We start from the raw sequence: 13081 nt of genomic DNA on the forward strand, positions 1-13081 counted from the left end.
AATTCAGAAACAATTCTGGCACAAGGAAAATATTTAGGAATAAAAGAAAATTTAGAAGAAAACCATTCAATAAAGGAAAAGAAAAATTAAGTGAATGCAAATGTTGGAATTGTAATGAAAAGGGTCATTATGCAAATAAATGCCCTAAATTAAAAGAAAAAGGGGTAAAATATATAAATACATCACAGTTTATAATGAATCTGGAACAAATAAAAGAAGATAATTATAACTGGTATGAATACGAAGAGTTTTATGTTAGTGAAACTGATAAAGATAGTGGATCAGAATCTTTCATTTATAACTCTTCAAGTGAAAGTTATTCAGATTAATGGTAGCTATTTACATAGAAGCTTATGTATAACATAAGCCTGAAAAATTAATAAAACAAAAAATATTTATAGATAGCGGAGCAGACTTATACTTGGAAAAAGAGAAAGTATTAATCTCGCATAAATGGAAAAAATCTAAAATACATAGAACTAAAGTAACAGGATTTAATGAACAAAGAAAAGAATTAGATACAATAGCTGAAAACATGAGGATAATATTAAATAAAACAATATTTAAATTACCTTTAATCTATCAAGAAAATAAAATGAAGCAACCAATATTATTAGGAAATAATTTTTTAGATCATTTTAAAACACGTTGTTACTTCTAATACTTTAAGTTTGCAAACACCTTGCAATAAATGGATAATATTAAAAAGAATAATGCCTATAAACACATTAAGTATAAACAACTTGATAATAAGTAGAAACAATAATCTACAAGAATTATCGAAAAAATATCATAGTCTAATAAAATTAAATTTTGGAGAAAATCCAGTACAATTATGGGATAAAGAAAAAATATATGCTGAGGTGAAATTAATAAACCCAAACGATATAATCAGATCAAAACCTATTAGATATAGCCCAACGGACCAAAAAGAATTTGAAATCCAGATAAATGAATTATTAAAACTAAAAATAATACAAGAAAGTAAAAGTCCACATAGTAGTCCAACTTTTTTAGTAAGAAAACACAGTGAACAAAAAAGAGGCAAGGTTAGAATGGTAATAGATTATAGAGAATTAAATAAAAAGACTATATTTGATGGATATTTCTTACCATATAAAAGAAATCTTATTAATAGACTTGGAAATAAAAAATGGTTTAGTAAATTTGACTGTAAAAGTGGATTTTGGCAAATTAAGCTGACCGAAGAATCCGAACCTTTAACAGCTTTTAGTGCACCACAAAGACATTATGAATGGATAGTATTACCCTTTGGATTAAAAAATGCTCCACAAATATTTCAGAGAAGAATGGACCAAGTTTTTAGAAAATTAATAGATTTTTGCATCGTATATGTAGACGATATATTGATATATAGTGACACTTTAGAATGCCATATAAAACACCTAGAACAATTTATAACAACCGTAAAACAGCATGGGATACTACTTTCTGAAACGAAATCAGAAGTCTTTAAAAATAAAATAGAATATCTAGGATATATAATAGACAAAGATGGATTAAAATTACAAAACCATATAGTTTCAAAAATACAAAATTTTAAAGATAAACTAGAAAATAAGAAAGAAGTCCAACAATTTTTAGGAATAATTAATTATGCAGCAGATCATATAAAAAATTTACCATAATTAAGAAAACCCTTACAAGAATTAACAAAAAATTAACCTTTTGAGTGGAAAGAAGAACATGATAAAGCTGTTAAAACTCTTAAAGAAAAAGTCAGTAATTTACCAAAACATAGGATACCAATAGAAACAGATAAATTAGAAATTTATACTGATGCTAGTGATATAGGATTGAGAGCTGTCCTTATTGCTTACGAAAATAATGATGTTGACAATGAAAAACCCCTTATATGTGGTTATGCAGGAGGAACGTGGAAATCAAATGAATTAAACTACCATATAAATGAAAAAGAATTATTGGCAGTAAAATTTGGAATCAAAAAATTTTATTATCATTTATTACCAGTAAAGTTTATAGTTAGAACAGACAATACTCAAGTAAAGGCTTTTATTACAAATAAAATAGATTTGTTACTAGAACTAAATAGAAGAAGAAAATGGCAGTCATTTTTCTGTTGTTATGATTTTATTGTTAAAAACATATCTGGTACTAAGAATGTTCTAGCTGATTTTCTTAGCAGGTACAAGTATGACGACTAACAACTTTGATGTGTATATCAGCGATGTTACAAAAATTATTACAAAAAATCATGAAGATATAGCCCAAAAATATGAAACGATCACCCAGTTAGACAAAGACATCAAGATTTTAGTCCAAGAAAATTCGCATCTTCTGAAACAATTATCAGATGCTATAAAAGACAAACAAACAGTGAAAACTCTACAAACCCCACTTACACCCTCTGCCAAACCACAAATTTTTACATCTAAACTTGCAACTATACCTTCTTCTTCAAACTCACATGAAATATCTCCACCTATTTCCATGAGTGCCAGGGTTAAATTCTCATCTGAGATTATAACAGCATACGAAAAAAATTTATGAAATATTATGACTATAAGTCAAATGATCAGATAGTAGGAGACATTAAAACAAGTAAATATCCAAGATATTTGTGCCAAATAAATGCAAACCCAGATGTGGTAGAAAAACTATTTACCTATGGATTTATTGATAAAATATTAGTTGATGACACATTATATAGCATTTCAAAATTACCTACAGTAATTGTGGAATCTACAAAAGCCTACATGGAATCCATGGGAAATGGGATTTATGGAATCCAGATATTTGATGCTTCAACATATTTGGTGGGAAAGCCTATAGTCATATGTCAAATATTCAAGACTGGAAAAATACAAGTAAGTGGAGACAATGCAAATTTGAAACTACCTATCCCGTGTAATATAGAAAATTTCCAAGAATGGATTTCTACAAAAAGAGCAATTGGCCTCATAACCTTAAAGATCAAGATACAAGACATGTTGAGAGCAAGAAAAACTAATATTATTGGATCAAGTCGAGGAGGACAAGCTGAAGAAATTATTACTCTATATTATGACAATGAAGCTTTGTCCCAAGATACTATCGAGCTAGAAAGGCTGTATGACAAAGTTATCAACCTAAAACACACACATGCAAAAGAAACCATAGAACAATATCACATTTTAACAAGTCCAAGAAAGAGACCAGTGATCAGTGTTAATACAAATAATACAAATAATACCCCTATTAAGATAAAAGGAGAAAAAGGTACCGATCCATTCCAATAGTAAAAACATTACAAGCCCAATGTAGTTTTACTACAAAAGGCCCATCAATAATACCATATTACAGCCCAATGTAGTTTTACTACAAAAGGCCCAACATATTACTACTTTACAAGCCCAAAAGAATTTAAAAGAAAGAAGGAAAATGGAAAGCTGGAAATGCTGAAATGATAGAAGACAAAAAAGAAAAAGACAATGGCCGACAGAGATAAAGACATAAAGGAAGAAAGAAGGAAAATGCAAGCTGGAAATGCTGAAATGATAGAAGACAAAAAAGAAAAAGGCAATGGCCGACAGAGATAAAGACATAAAGGAAGAAAGCATGCTGGAAGACCACAAGAAAAAAGTAATGAAATAGTGTACTACTATATCAATAATGAAGTCTACTGTATCAATAATGAAGAAACTGTATCAATAATGAAGAGGTTTTCTATATAAGGAGCCTCATTGTAACAAAGAAAGATATCTGCTATTTGCTATAAAAAATCTCCAGTTTCATATATCTCTCTCATGCGTAACTAAACACTTTTTTTTTCCATAATTTCTGCCAAACACAATATCATAAAATCAGAAAGGTTACATTATGAAATTATATTTAGTATTTATTAGGTTAGAAATATTATCTTAAAACAGCATTTTGGAGAAGTCTGTTGAGTACTCGTAGTGCCTAGGCCAATATCCCACAGCTGATGTAAGAAAAGGGAACAAGGAGCCAGGGTGAGTTGAGAGCTCCGGTGATCTAAATTTCTGTTACAAGGTAAATATTCTGAACTAATAAATTACTATGTATAATTTTGATAAAGTGATTATTTTTGTGATTATGATATTAGAATTGGTTAGAAATTATGGAAAATTTAATTAAAAAATGAATTTAATTTTATTTAATATTTTGTGCAATTATAAAATACCATCTATATTCCTTCCCTCCTTAGGATTAATAGATGATGAGATCCTAATATTATATATAATATGTATAAGGTACTTTATTATTTAAATAAATAGACTCTCCAGAAAATGGGTTTTGTTTTGTGAACAAAGTTGCTAATTCCTGATCATAAACACAAGTTGTTCATACGGTTATCCTTGTTATGTTATGCCATGTTTTGTTATTGCCGTGTTATAAATTTGAATGATGTTATATACAGCTGACATTAATTTTTGTTTACCTTTTCTGCTTCAGGTACTCACGGGTGGGGCGCTTGCCACATGATTTGCCTTGAGATATGAAAATGTGTGAGGCCCTGGCTGTCTAGATACAATATGTTTCAAATTTTGTGTTGATCACTGATTTAGTAAATGTAGACATTAGATTGTCATTTGTAGACCTAGAGTGGGAGGACCATCTCTACTACATCATTCCATGCTTTCTGAAACTCACAGATGAGAGACGTTGCTGCATTGCATATTCCATTAGTCTTTGTTTCTTTTACTACTTAAGTTCCTTCTACAGTAAGTAACGTGCTTAAACAACATAGTTCATAGCTCCTTGCAATGTGCATAAATCATCGCTTCTGAAAACATATCTTTATGCTCTAAACCACTACCCAAAGCATAAAGTTCACAGTCCTTTTGTGTAACATTTCGACATAAAAGTTTATAAGTGATCTTCAGAATTTATTAAACTGTTCAAAGGCTTGTGAGTCAAAATCATGTAACAATTCAATTCTGAACAACTTGGATGATATTTGCTTGTACCATTTTCAAACTTTCATCAGTGCGATTATTGTGTGTCTGGACTTGAATTTTTACTGAAGTAGCTAGCAATATTTGCTAATTTATTTCAACTTGATGATTACCCAAATGGCCAAATGTGGTGTTAGCAATTAAGAAGGCATCAATCAATATGTCATGCAGTGCACACAGGACATTAGGGTGCACAACTAACAGCTTCATGAACCCACAATTAACAATCTACAATCCAACGGTACAGTTTTTGACAAATTCACCCTTGTGTTGTGCTTGACATCAACTACCCCCCAAGCATCCAGTAATGCTGAAAACATCTTCATCATAAACCAAAACAGGGAACAGACATATAATTGACGCAATCACACACGAGTTGATTACATAATGTTTCCTGGAGACATAACACTTCTTGAACTATTATGACTCCAGCAGTAACCACTATTAGAAGAATGCCTAATTCCTCTGCATCATGTTACATAAAGAAAATGGCATTCTGTAAAAGAGGATAGCAATCAGCTCCTACTGCAGCAACCCAAGATTTTAGTCTGCGGAAAGTTCATGAATAATCTTCGAACAGATAGGGTTGGAGCAAAGTCCTTGATAACTTATCATCAATAGCTTAATGCTTCCCCTCATTCTGACCTTAATTCTGCACTTTCATAATGGCGACAAAATCAGCATATAAAGACCTTTTCAAACGAATTAGAGCAAGTCCAACTTAATTAATTCTTTTTAAGTATTATAAAATATTAACTCTTAGTGATTTAAGACATAATTTTGAATTTCAACTCCAACAATGTTACTTATCTTCATTCCTTATTATTATAATAATAATAAATTTGAATGAGATATGAAAGGAAGAGAGAGAAAAGAACTAAAAAGAAGAGAGAGAAATTAATTTTTTATTAATAAAAATGATGTAACGGATGACTTGTGATTCCTTAAAGATAAGGTATGAGAGAAGTATCTTAGTGATATAAGGAATCCCTTGCAATTTTATGTCATTTTCCTTATATTTGGACTTAAGAGCATGTTTAAGGGAGCTGTTGGACTTGCTCTTAAGTGCTTCCAGTGACTACAAATTTAGAGCGACAAAAGTTCTGCAGCCAAAATGAATATTGTCAGAGAGGGTTGGCGATCAGCTGGAAACTGATAATCTCTACTATTTGATGAAATTGCAATTTTAGTGCTTAAACAGAACTGTAAATCTTTAACCAAGACTATGGTGACAGATACTAAAGTTAAACATTTTAATCACATAATATTGATTATGGTCAATCTGGTCTAGTAGACTTGTACAAATATCTTATATTGCATTACGTTGACTTCTAAATTTACTGAATTCTGTTCACTTGATGAACCTCCTCTAAAGAAAAAATCCCTCACCAATGAGATTTCCACATTCTATTCACATATTAAACGAAATTATTATCGTTACCAAAAATTTATTTTACTTATAAAAAATATTAACATAATTAACACTTAAATTAGTATATCAACTGAAAGTGGATAATAGTTTTGAGACAGACAGAATATGAAATGTGGCGACAACAATAAATGGAGCAGAGGGGGGGGGGTAATATTTAAAAGGAAATTGCAAGTGATTCTCCACTTTCCACATTTCACTCCTCTAGGCTCTAAAATGATTAATATGTGGCTAGGCGTTTTAACAAAATGTTGATGACGTCAAATTATTCAAAATTTGCAGGATGCAATCGGGAGGAAATAGCAGAAAGAAGAGGCTTTAATCGTCATGCAAAAGAGGCTGTATGTGCATATTCATACAGCCTCTTTGCATTTGGAAGTAGCTTAACTCTAGACCAAGCCCTCCCTTGTTCCGCCATTAATTTGACATATTACTATTTCATTCTCTCTGGGTTTCATTATTGGACTGTAGCTTCGGGTATCGACCTTCCCTAACACTCCAGTGTTGTCAATCTTGGTTGTCCATACAAATTAGATACTCAATCTCAACTATACATACCAACTAGAGCACTCTCGTCAAGGCCATCGCTTTCCTAATTTTCTGATCTATTCATCATATGCACTAACAATAAAATTAATTAAGAATGACAAGAACATGTTAAACTCGATATTAGTTTTGAAATACAACGAAAACAACAAATCAAGAATGGCAAACCCATCTATTATATTCCTCAAAGAAACAAAGGAAGAGAAAGAATTAAAGCTCCTGCTAACTAAAACCTAATACATGCAAACAAACTACTAATCCTTGGGCGTAACTTCCTGGTAAGCAATTTCTTCAACTCTTTTTTGTACTGATCAGAGTGACAAAACTTCTTCAAGAATTGGTGGGACATCAATTCGTGTATCGTAGCTGGGCCGCCAGACGATGAACCACAAAATCTCACAAAATCTTCCAAAAGTTCAGGTAGCTTCTTCTCCGCAGGCCCTGTTCCGTTGAACAAATCATAAGCCAATGTTCCCACCATACTAAAATCACCTTTCTTGTTCTTCTTATTCGAACTAGGATACTCGACCACCTCGGTTTTGGTTAGCCACGTAGGAAACTCTAGTTTTACATTAGCTTTCTCATCCAAGAACACGTCTGTACTGCACAAATTCCCATGCACGCGGCCGCCGCTTCCATGAATGCAGTCCATGGCTTTTAGGGTTTCCATTATAACAAAAGCAACGATCTCTTCAGGCAAGCCATGCTTGAAAATACCCATAGAAGACAGAGGTTTTTTTGAATCAGGCATCACGACGCATAGATGATTCTCCTTTATGAAAGAACAATGGACGGATCGAACGATGTTTGGGTGTTGGCAACACTTCTTTGCTTGGAAGATCTCTTTGAGTATAGGGTCTAAAGGATACATATCGTCTTTTTGATTCAAATCGAAAATCTTGATGAAAACATTATGATTATGGACATCGTCATGAGCATAAACAGCCTTGTACAAAGTCGAGTAGTAGGAAGAAGCAACTTTATCGACTAACTTGTAGGCCTTGGAATCTGCCAAGTAGTTGGGGGGTTTCATACTTTAAGGTTTATTCTAAGAGATGCGAATGAAAGTAATTTAGAAGACCCTGAAACTATATTTATAGGGGTTGCTTAGTCCTCTTAAGTCTAGGAGACTCTTTTAATACAAGTCTATATGTGTATTGATAATACATTGATCTTCGATAGGAAAAAAAAAGATTTTTATCTTTTAACTTTGGGCCCATGTTTGTCAAAATAAGGAACTTAACGCTCAAGTAATTGTTTTCTTTCCTTGAAGTTGGCATCCACACCTCCTTTAAACTCTCATGAACTTTCGACCAATTTTATTACCGATCACCTTTTCTCAATCATTTACGATATAAACTTGTGAATGAACAATCTGTTAAACTTGATTAAGATTCCTTTAAATATTATAACCAGACTTTATGTCCAGGCCATTCCAGTTTTTCATTCTCTTTACCAGTAAAATCTTGATCTTGGTGTAGTGCAATCAGTTAGTTAACTTCATTGCTAAAAGATGTATAGTTATCTCCTAGTTCTCTCATAGTTCTCTCAGTGCGTTGTGACACCTATTAGCAAGATCAGTCATGACCTCGTTCCTCAATCTATTGGTAGTACTTGTGAGACGAGCCATCAAATTGGATTTTAACAAAAATGCTGCAATCACCAGGTGTTGACGATCTTCTGGTGAAACTTCATTTCCGGAATATGGTTCCAGTGGAGGTTTAAGCACGAAGGGAATGTCAGATTTTGTCTTGCCTTCCTCTGCAGAGGAACGAAGTTCCCCTACCTGTACTGCATCCATAATTTCTCCAGGTAGTTTAACTTTGCCTACACCCCTTTTTTTTCTTCTTTCAAGATGAATGTAACACAGTTGCTGTTTCATCTTCTTCACTGCCACCCTCAGTTGTAGCAGGTCTAGTAAATTTCTTTCTTTCATCAGTCGTATTCGTGTGAGAAAACAAGTACTTTGTTTGCACACAAACTTGCAATGTATAATCTTTATTTCATATAATAAGTAACATGTAAACTAACTACTGTAGGTAACTTTTCAAAGTTAAAATCAGGCAAATGAAGTGCGTCATCAATCAGACAGGGACTTGTAATTTAAGATTTACCATTTACCATTTATGGTGAGTTTTAATTTCCCCTGCGCTGCATGCAGTGCTCCATATATCTTCAGCTTAAGAATTCATGAAGGCTCCATTTATTTCCTCGGTATGCTTAAGTAATCCACCTGTCGGCTCTTCTCTTTTAAGCTTCAAAGATTCTACATAGGTCTCGGCTCCAACAAGTTTCTCTTGAGCATAGGATAATAATTTATTTGACACTACAGATAGAGACATCTCTTGCTGAGCCTTTATGTCCCGGTAAAAATTTTCCTTGTTTTTAGCATCATATTCTAGCACTTGACGGAGTTCAATCAACTTATTAACTTCTCTGCTAAAAGATGCAAAATCATCTCCAAATGCTCTCAGTGCAGTGAAACTCCTATTTGCAAGATTAGTCATGTCTTTGTGACTCAAATTGTACACACAACTTGTGAGGCAGCCAATTAATTAAGATATTAATATTAAGTAGGGAAGATGAAATTAATGAATTTTATGCAAGATTTTTAATAATAATATTTAGGATCTCAAACATTTTCCATATAAAATAATAGATAATAGCCTTTTTCTTAGGCCAGCATGCAAGCAGCCACTCGACCAATGACCAAAAAACGACGAGTTTATCACTAAATAAAATAAAAAATAAATTTTATTGTGATGAATTCCCTATACAAAAAAACAGATTTCAAGACTTGCCGACTTTCAATAATAAATAAAGATACACGAATTCTGGTCTAGACCGGTCACAGAAGAGATGATACGTACTACTAGTTTGCAGTATCTGTTTGACTGTTTCAGTTCGGAGATGGTGTTATAATTGCTATATGGCTGTTTCTGTTCTCCAAATTTCTATCTGAATGCGAGTTTTGCATGTTGACTTTTTCCTTCATGGAGACCACTTTCACAGAGCCAACTAACATATTCTCAACCAACCTCTAACTTGTACAATAGCATTTGTATGGTTGGTTGTCTCTGACCCCAGAAATTTTAGTGTCATAAATATTGGTACAACACGTTCATAGGGTTCGAAAGATGAGATGTATGCATACCTTACCCCTATTCCGAATCTGATGAAAAGGCAAGCATCTGCACTGAGGGTAGCGCGTTTTAGAACATTTGATCTATTATTGCAAATTATTATTTGATCTAGTAACATTTTAAGCACCTTACTTGAGTTCTCTTAATAGCCTAGCCTAGCCTAGCCTATCCATATGGGAAACTCATTGACATGTTTTGGCTGCAAGGCTCGCAGCAAAAAGGCCTCCAAATGGTCTCCGAATCCACGGTCTTTTATAGGATCGAGTGGTAGGAGAATGAATAATGCATTAAAAACTTTGTCATCATCTTCATCTGCCGTGAAGAGAGAAGTCATAGATGATGACCTTATTCGGCAACAAGCTCTTGCAGCATTTATGCTTCTTAGGCAACATCAACAGAATGGTTCTGTACCTCAATTTGATCGGTCAAACTCTGTTCAGTATCCATTGCCATCTTCAAAGAAACAGACTAAGCTGCCAAGAAGTTCAAGTTCAAGGCCAGGCTCATTGTTGGACCTTCCTCAAAATCAGCTAAACAAGAATCTGCAGGTTTTAAATTTTACTAATAATTAATGTCATGTATATTGAAGTTAGGTATTATCTGTCCCTATACATGTAGAGTGATATGTTTCTTTGTAGGATTTAAAGATCGAAGATCTTGAAACAAAGCATTTTGTTCTAGTCCATGGAGGTGGATATGGGGCGTGGTGTTGGTATAAGAGTATGGCACTGCTGAGAGAAGCTGGATTTGATGTTGATGCTGTAGATTTAACCGGCTCTGGAGTTGATGCTACCGACCCAAACAACATTACCTCGTTTTCTCATTATGTTAAACCTCTAGTTGATTTTCTTGATAATATCCGCGAAGGCCAAAAGGTGACCTTTCTCCTTGCCTGATTTTAATCTTCTTCTTCTTCGACCACTTTTCAAGTCATTATTCATAAGGGATGAACTTACAAGTAACAAGTGCATTTTGTGTAGGTGATCTTGGTTGGACATGATTTTGGTGGTGTGTGTGTTTCTTATGTGATGGAAATGTTTCCTTCCAAAGTATGGAAAGCCATTTATATTGCTGCACCAATGCTGACTAGTGGGAAGAGTACCCTTGCTACTTACCAACAACAGGTTTGTTTATTGAATTCAAGTTTTTTAGTTACATGATGTGATACAACTATAAAAGCTATAATGCATCTTTGGTTTACTTGATTCTTCATGCTATTATGCAGCCCTCAAGTGATTTGATGCAGCAAGCTCAAAGTTTCATATATGCTAATGGGAAGGATAATCCTCCAACTTCGATTTTCCTTGATAAAACATTACTAACAGACGTGTTATATAATCGGAGTCCTTATCGGGTATCACACCAAAATAACAATCTGCGATTTTTAAGTTTTCTAAGTAATTCATAAAACTAAAGTTTGGATCTCTACCTAAATGACAGGATAATATATTAGCATCAGTATCAATGAGGCCAATGCCGTTTGCACCAATTATGCACGAGCTCTCTCTTTCTGAAGCAAAGTATGGCTCCATTCAGCGGTTCTACATTAAGACAGATGAAGATTTTGCAGTCCCTGTAGCTCTCCAGGATTTGATGATTAATTCAAACCCTCCTGAAGATGTTTTCTTTGTAAAAGGCTCTGATCATTCGCCTTTTTTCTCCAAGCCTCAGGCTCTTCACAAGGTTTTAGTAGAAATATCAAAGCTTCCAACCAAACCAAATGTGAAGTCCTGGTAACAATTAGGGGATTTTTTTCAAATAAGAAATGAGAAAAGAAAGATAGCAAATGCCAACATTCGTGCAACCTACATTTGGTTGTAAATATGCAGTTGTAATTTATGGCCTTATTCTGTCGGTGCGGTTTCATCTCCAGCTCTTGCATCTGCTTGCTACACAGTATTATTGTCACATTGCTTAGCCAACGCTTAGCAAAACAAAAAACTTGTTAAGCTCCATATTCTAATAACCTTCATTTACCATTTTTGAATTAATTAGTTTGGTCATTGACTTTCTAGTTTCTACCCCTTGATTAACATTATACATTCAGGCACAACAGTAGTTCTTAAAAATGATAACATTTGACTCCAAAGAAGCACACAAAACTCGGTCCACTCCGATTTTTTAAATAAGAAAATATAATCCGGCCTGATCATTTGCTTTCTTAAATTTTAGATGAATTGCGGTTGGATGGAATTTTTGTGCATTATTAATTATGCATTACAGCGGGTTTGAATTAAAATACTATGTAATAATTTTTGTATGTTTATTAAATCTAATTTATAAAATCAAATGAATTACAACATTTATAAAGCTCAAGAGCAGTACTTCAGACACAGACACACAGTCTATTTCTAGTGTCTCCTCAAGCACTGAGGTCTGAGATAAGCAGATCTGATTACTAAAATGTGCTGTTGAAATTGTACTAATTTTATTTTAGGTGCTAGTTATGTATAATTATGTAAATGTATGATTACCTAAATGAATTAGTAAACTTCTTTGTTTTTACTTTTGTTGGTGGATGCGAAACTGTGACTAACTGCCTGCGCCTTGGCTCAAAATTAGTATGATATTGTTAGCTTTAGACTAAATCCACACTAATTTGTTTTTTGGGGCACCTCTAAGGGGTCTTATACAAATAGATTAAGTGAACAGCTGTAATCACAGGGATTCTTTTTAATTTTTTCAACGTGGTACTTGGGTGGATATGTAAATTTGTTAGGTAAAACACCTTTATATACAAATTAGACCGTAAACTGTTCTGGGTGGGTGAACTGTTTTCATTTATCTATGCTCAGACATGGTATTTTTAATGAAAATAAATGTCAGGTTGCATAATGTTTATCTCCGTAGCCCATATACTATATTTTATACATCATCTGAACTACCCCAAAGCTTCCTATTTTCCTCTGCAAATAATGCAGCAGTAACTCCAGATGAGGTGGAAACTGTAACTCATTCCCCAAAACCTAGTTCCCCCTACCAAGCACAAGATTCCTGCAGGAATAAATAGCACTGCTGCAAAC

The 13081-nt window shown here is 33.5% G+C and overlaps 2 protein-coding genes across 2 annotated transcripts; one reads left to right on the forward strand and one right to left on the reverse strand.

Annotated features, from left to right (window-relative positions):
• Nucleotides 1-7141: 7141 nt before the first annotated feature.
• Nucleotides 7142-7948, reverse strand: LOC141660831 (serine/threonine-protein kinase BLUS1-like). Its single transcript, XM_074467816.1, has one exon. The coding sequence runs from the start codon at nucleotides 7946-7948 to the stop codon at nucleotides 7142-7144; it is 807 nt and encodes a 268-aa protein (XP_074323917.1).
• Nucleotides 7949-10034: 2086 nt separating this feature from the next.
• On the forward strand, nucleotides 10035-12053 carry LOC141661668 (putative methylesterase 11, chloroplastic). Its single transcript, XM_074468676.1, has 5 exons — nucleotides 10035-10606; nucleotides 10697-10933; nucleotides 11039-11182; nucleotides 11284-11412; nucleotides 11499-12053. The coding sequence occupies exons 1-5, from the start codon at nucleotides 10232-10234 to the stop codon at nucleotides 11793-11795; spliced, it is 1182 nt and encodes a 393-aa protein (XP_074324777.1). The 5' UTR covers nucleotides 10035-10231; the 3' UTR covers nucleotides 11796-12053.
• The last annotated feature ends 1028 nt before the right edge of the window (nucleotides 12054-13081 follow it).

Source organism: Apium graveolens, chromosome 5 (assembly GCF_009905375.1).
Source record: "Apium graveolens cultivar Ventura chromosome 5, ASM990537v1, whole genome shotgun sequence".
NCBI classification, from domain to species: domain Eukaryota; kingdom Viridiplantae; phylum Streptophyta; class Magnoliopsida; order Apiales; family Apiaceae; genus Apium; species Apium graveolens.

Coding starts and splice junctions, on each gene's coding strand:
- LOC141660831 (XM_074467816.1), bottom strand. CDS start 7,948: ATGAAACCCCCCAACTACTTGGCAGATTCCAAGGCCTACAAGTTAGTC.
- LOC141661668 (XM_074468676.1), top strand. CDS start 10,232: ATGGGAAACTCATTGACATGTTTTGGCTGCAAGGCTCGCAGCAAAAAG. Junction 10,934..11,038: donor ATATCCGCGAAGGCCAAAAG/GTGACCTTTCTC, acceptor CATTTTGTGTAG/GTGATCTTGGTTGGACATGA. Junction 11,413..11,498: donor ATAATCGGAGTCCTTATCGG/GTATCACACCAA, acceptor CCTAAATGACAG/GATAATATATTAGCATCAGT.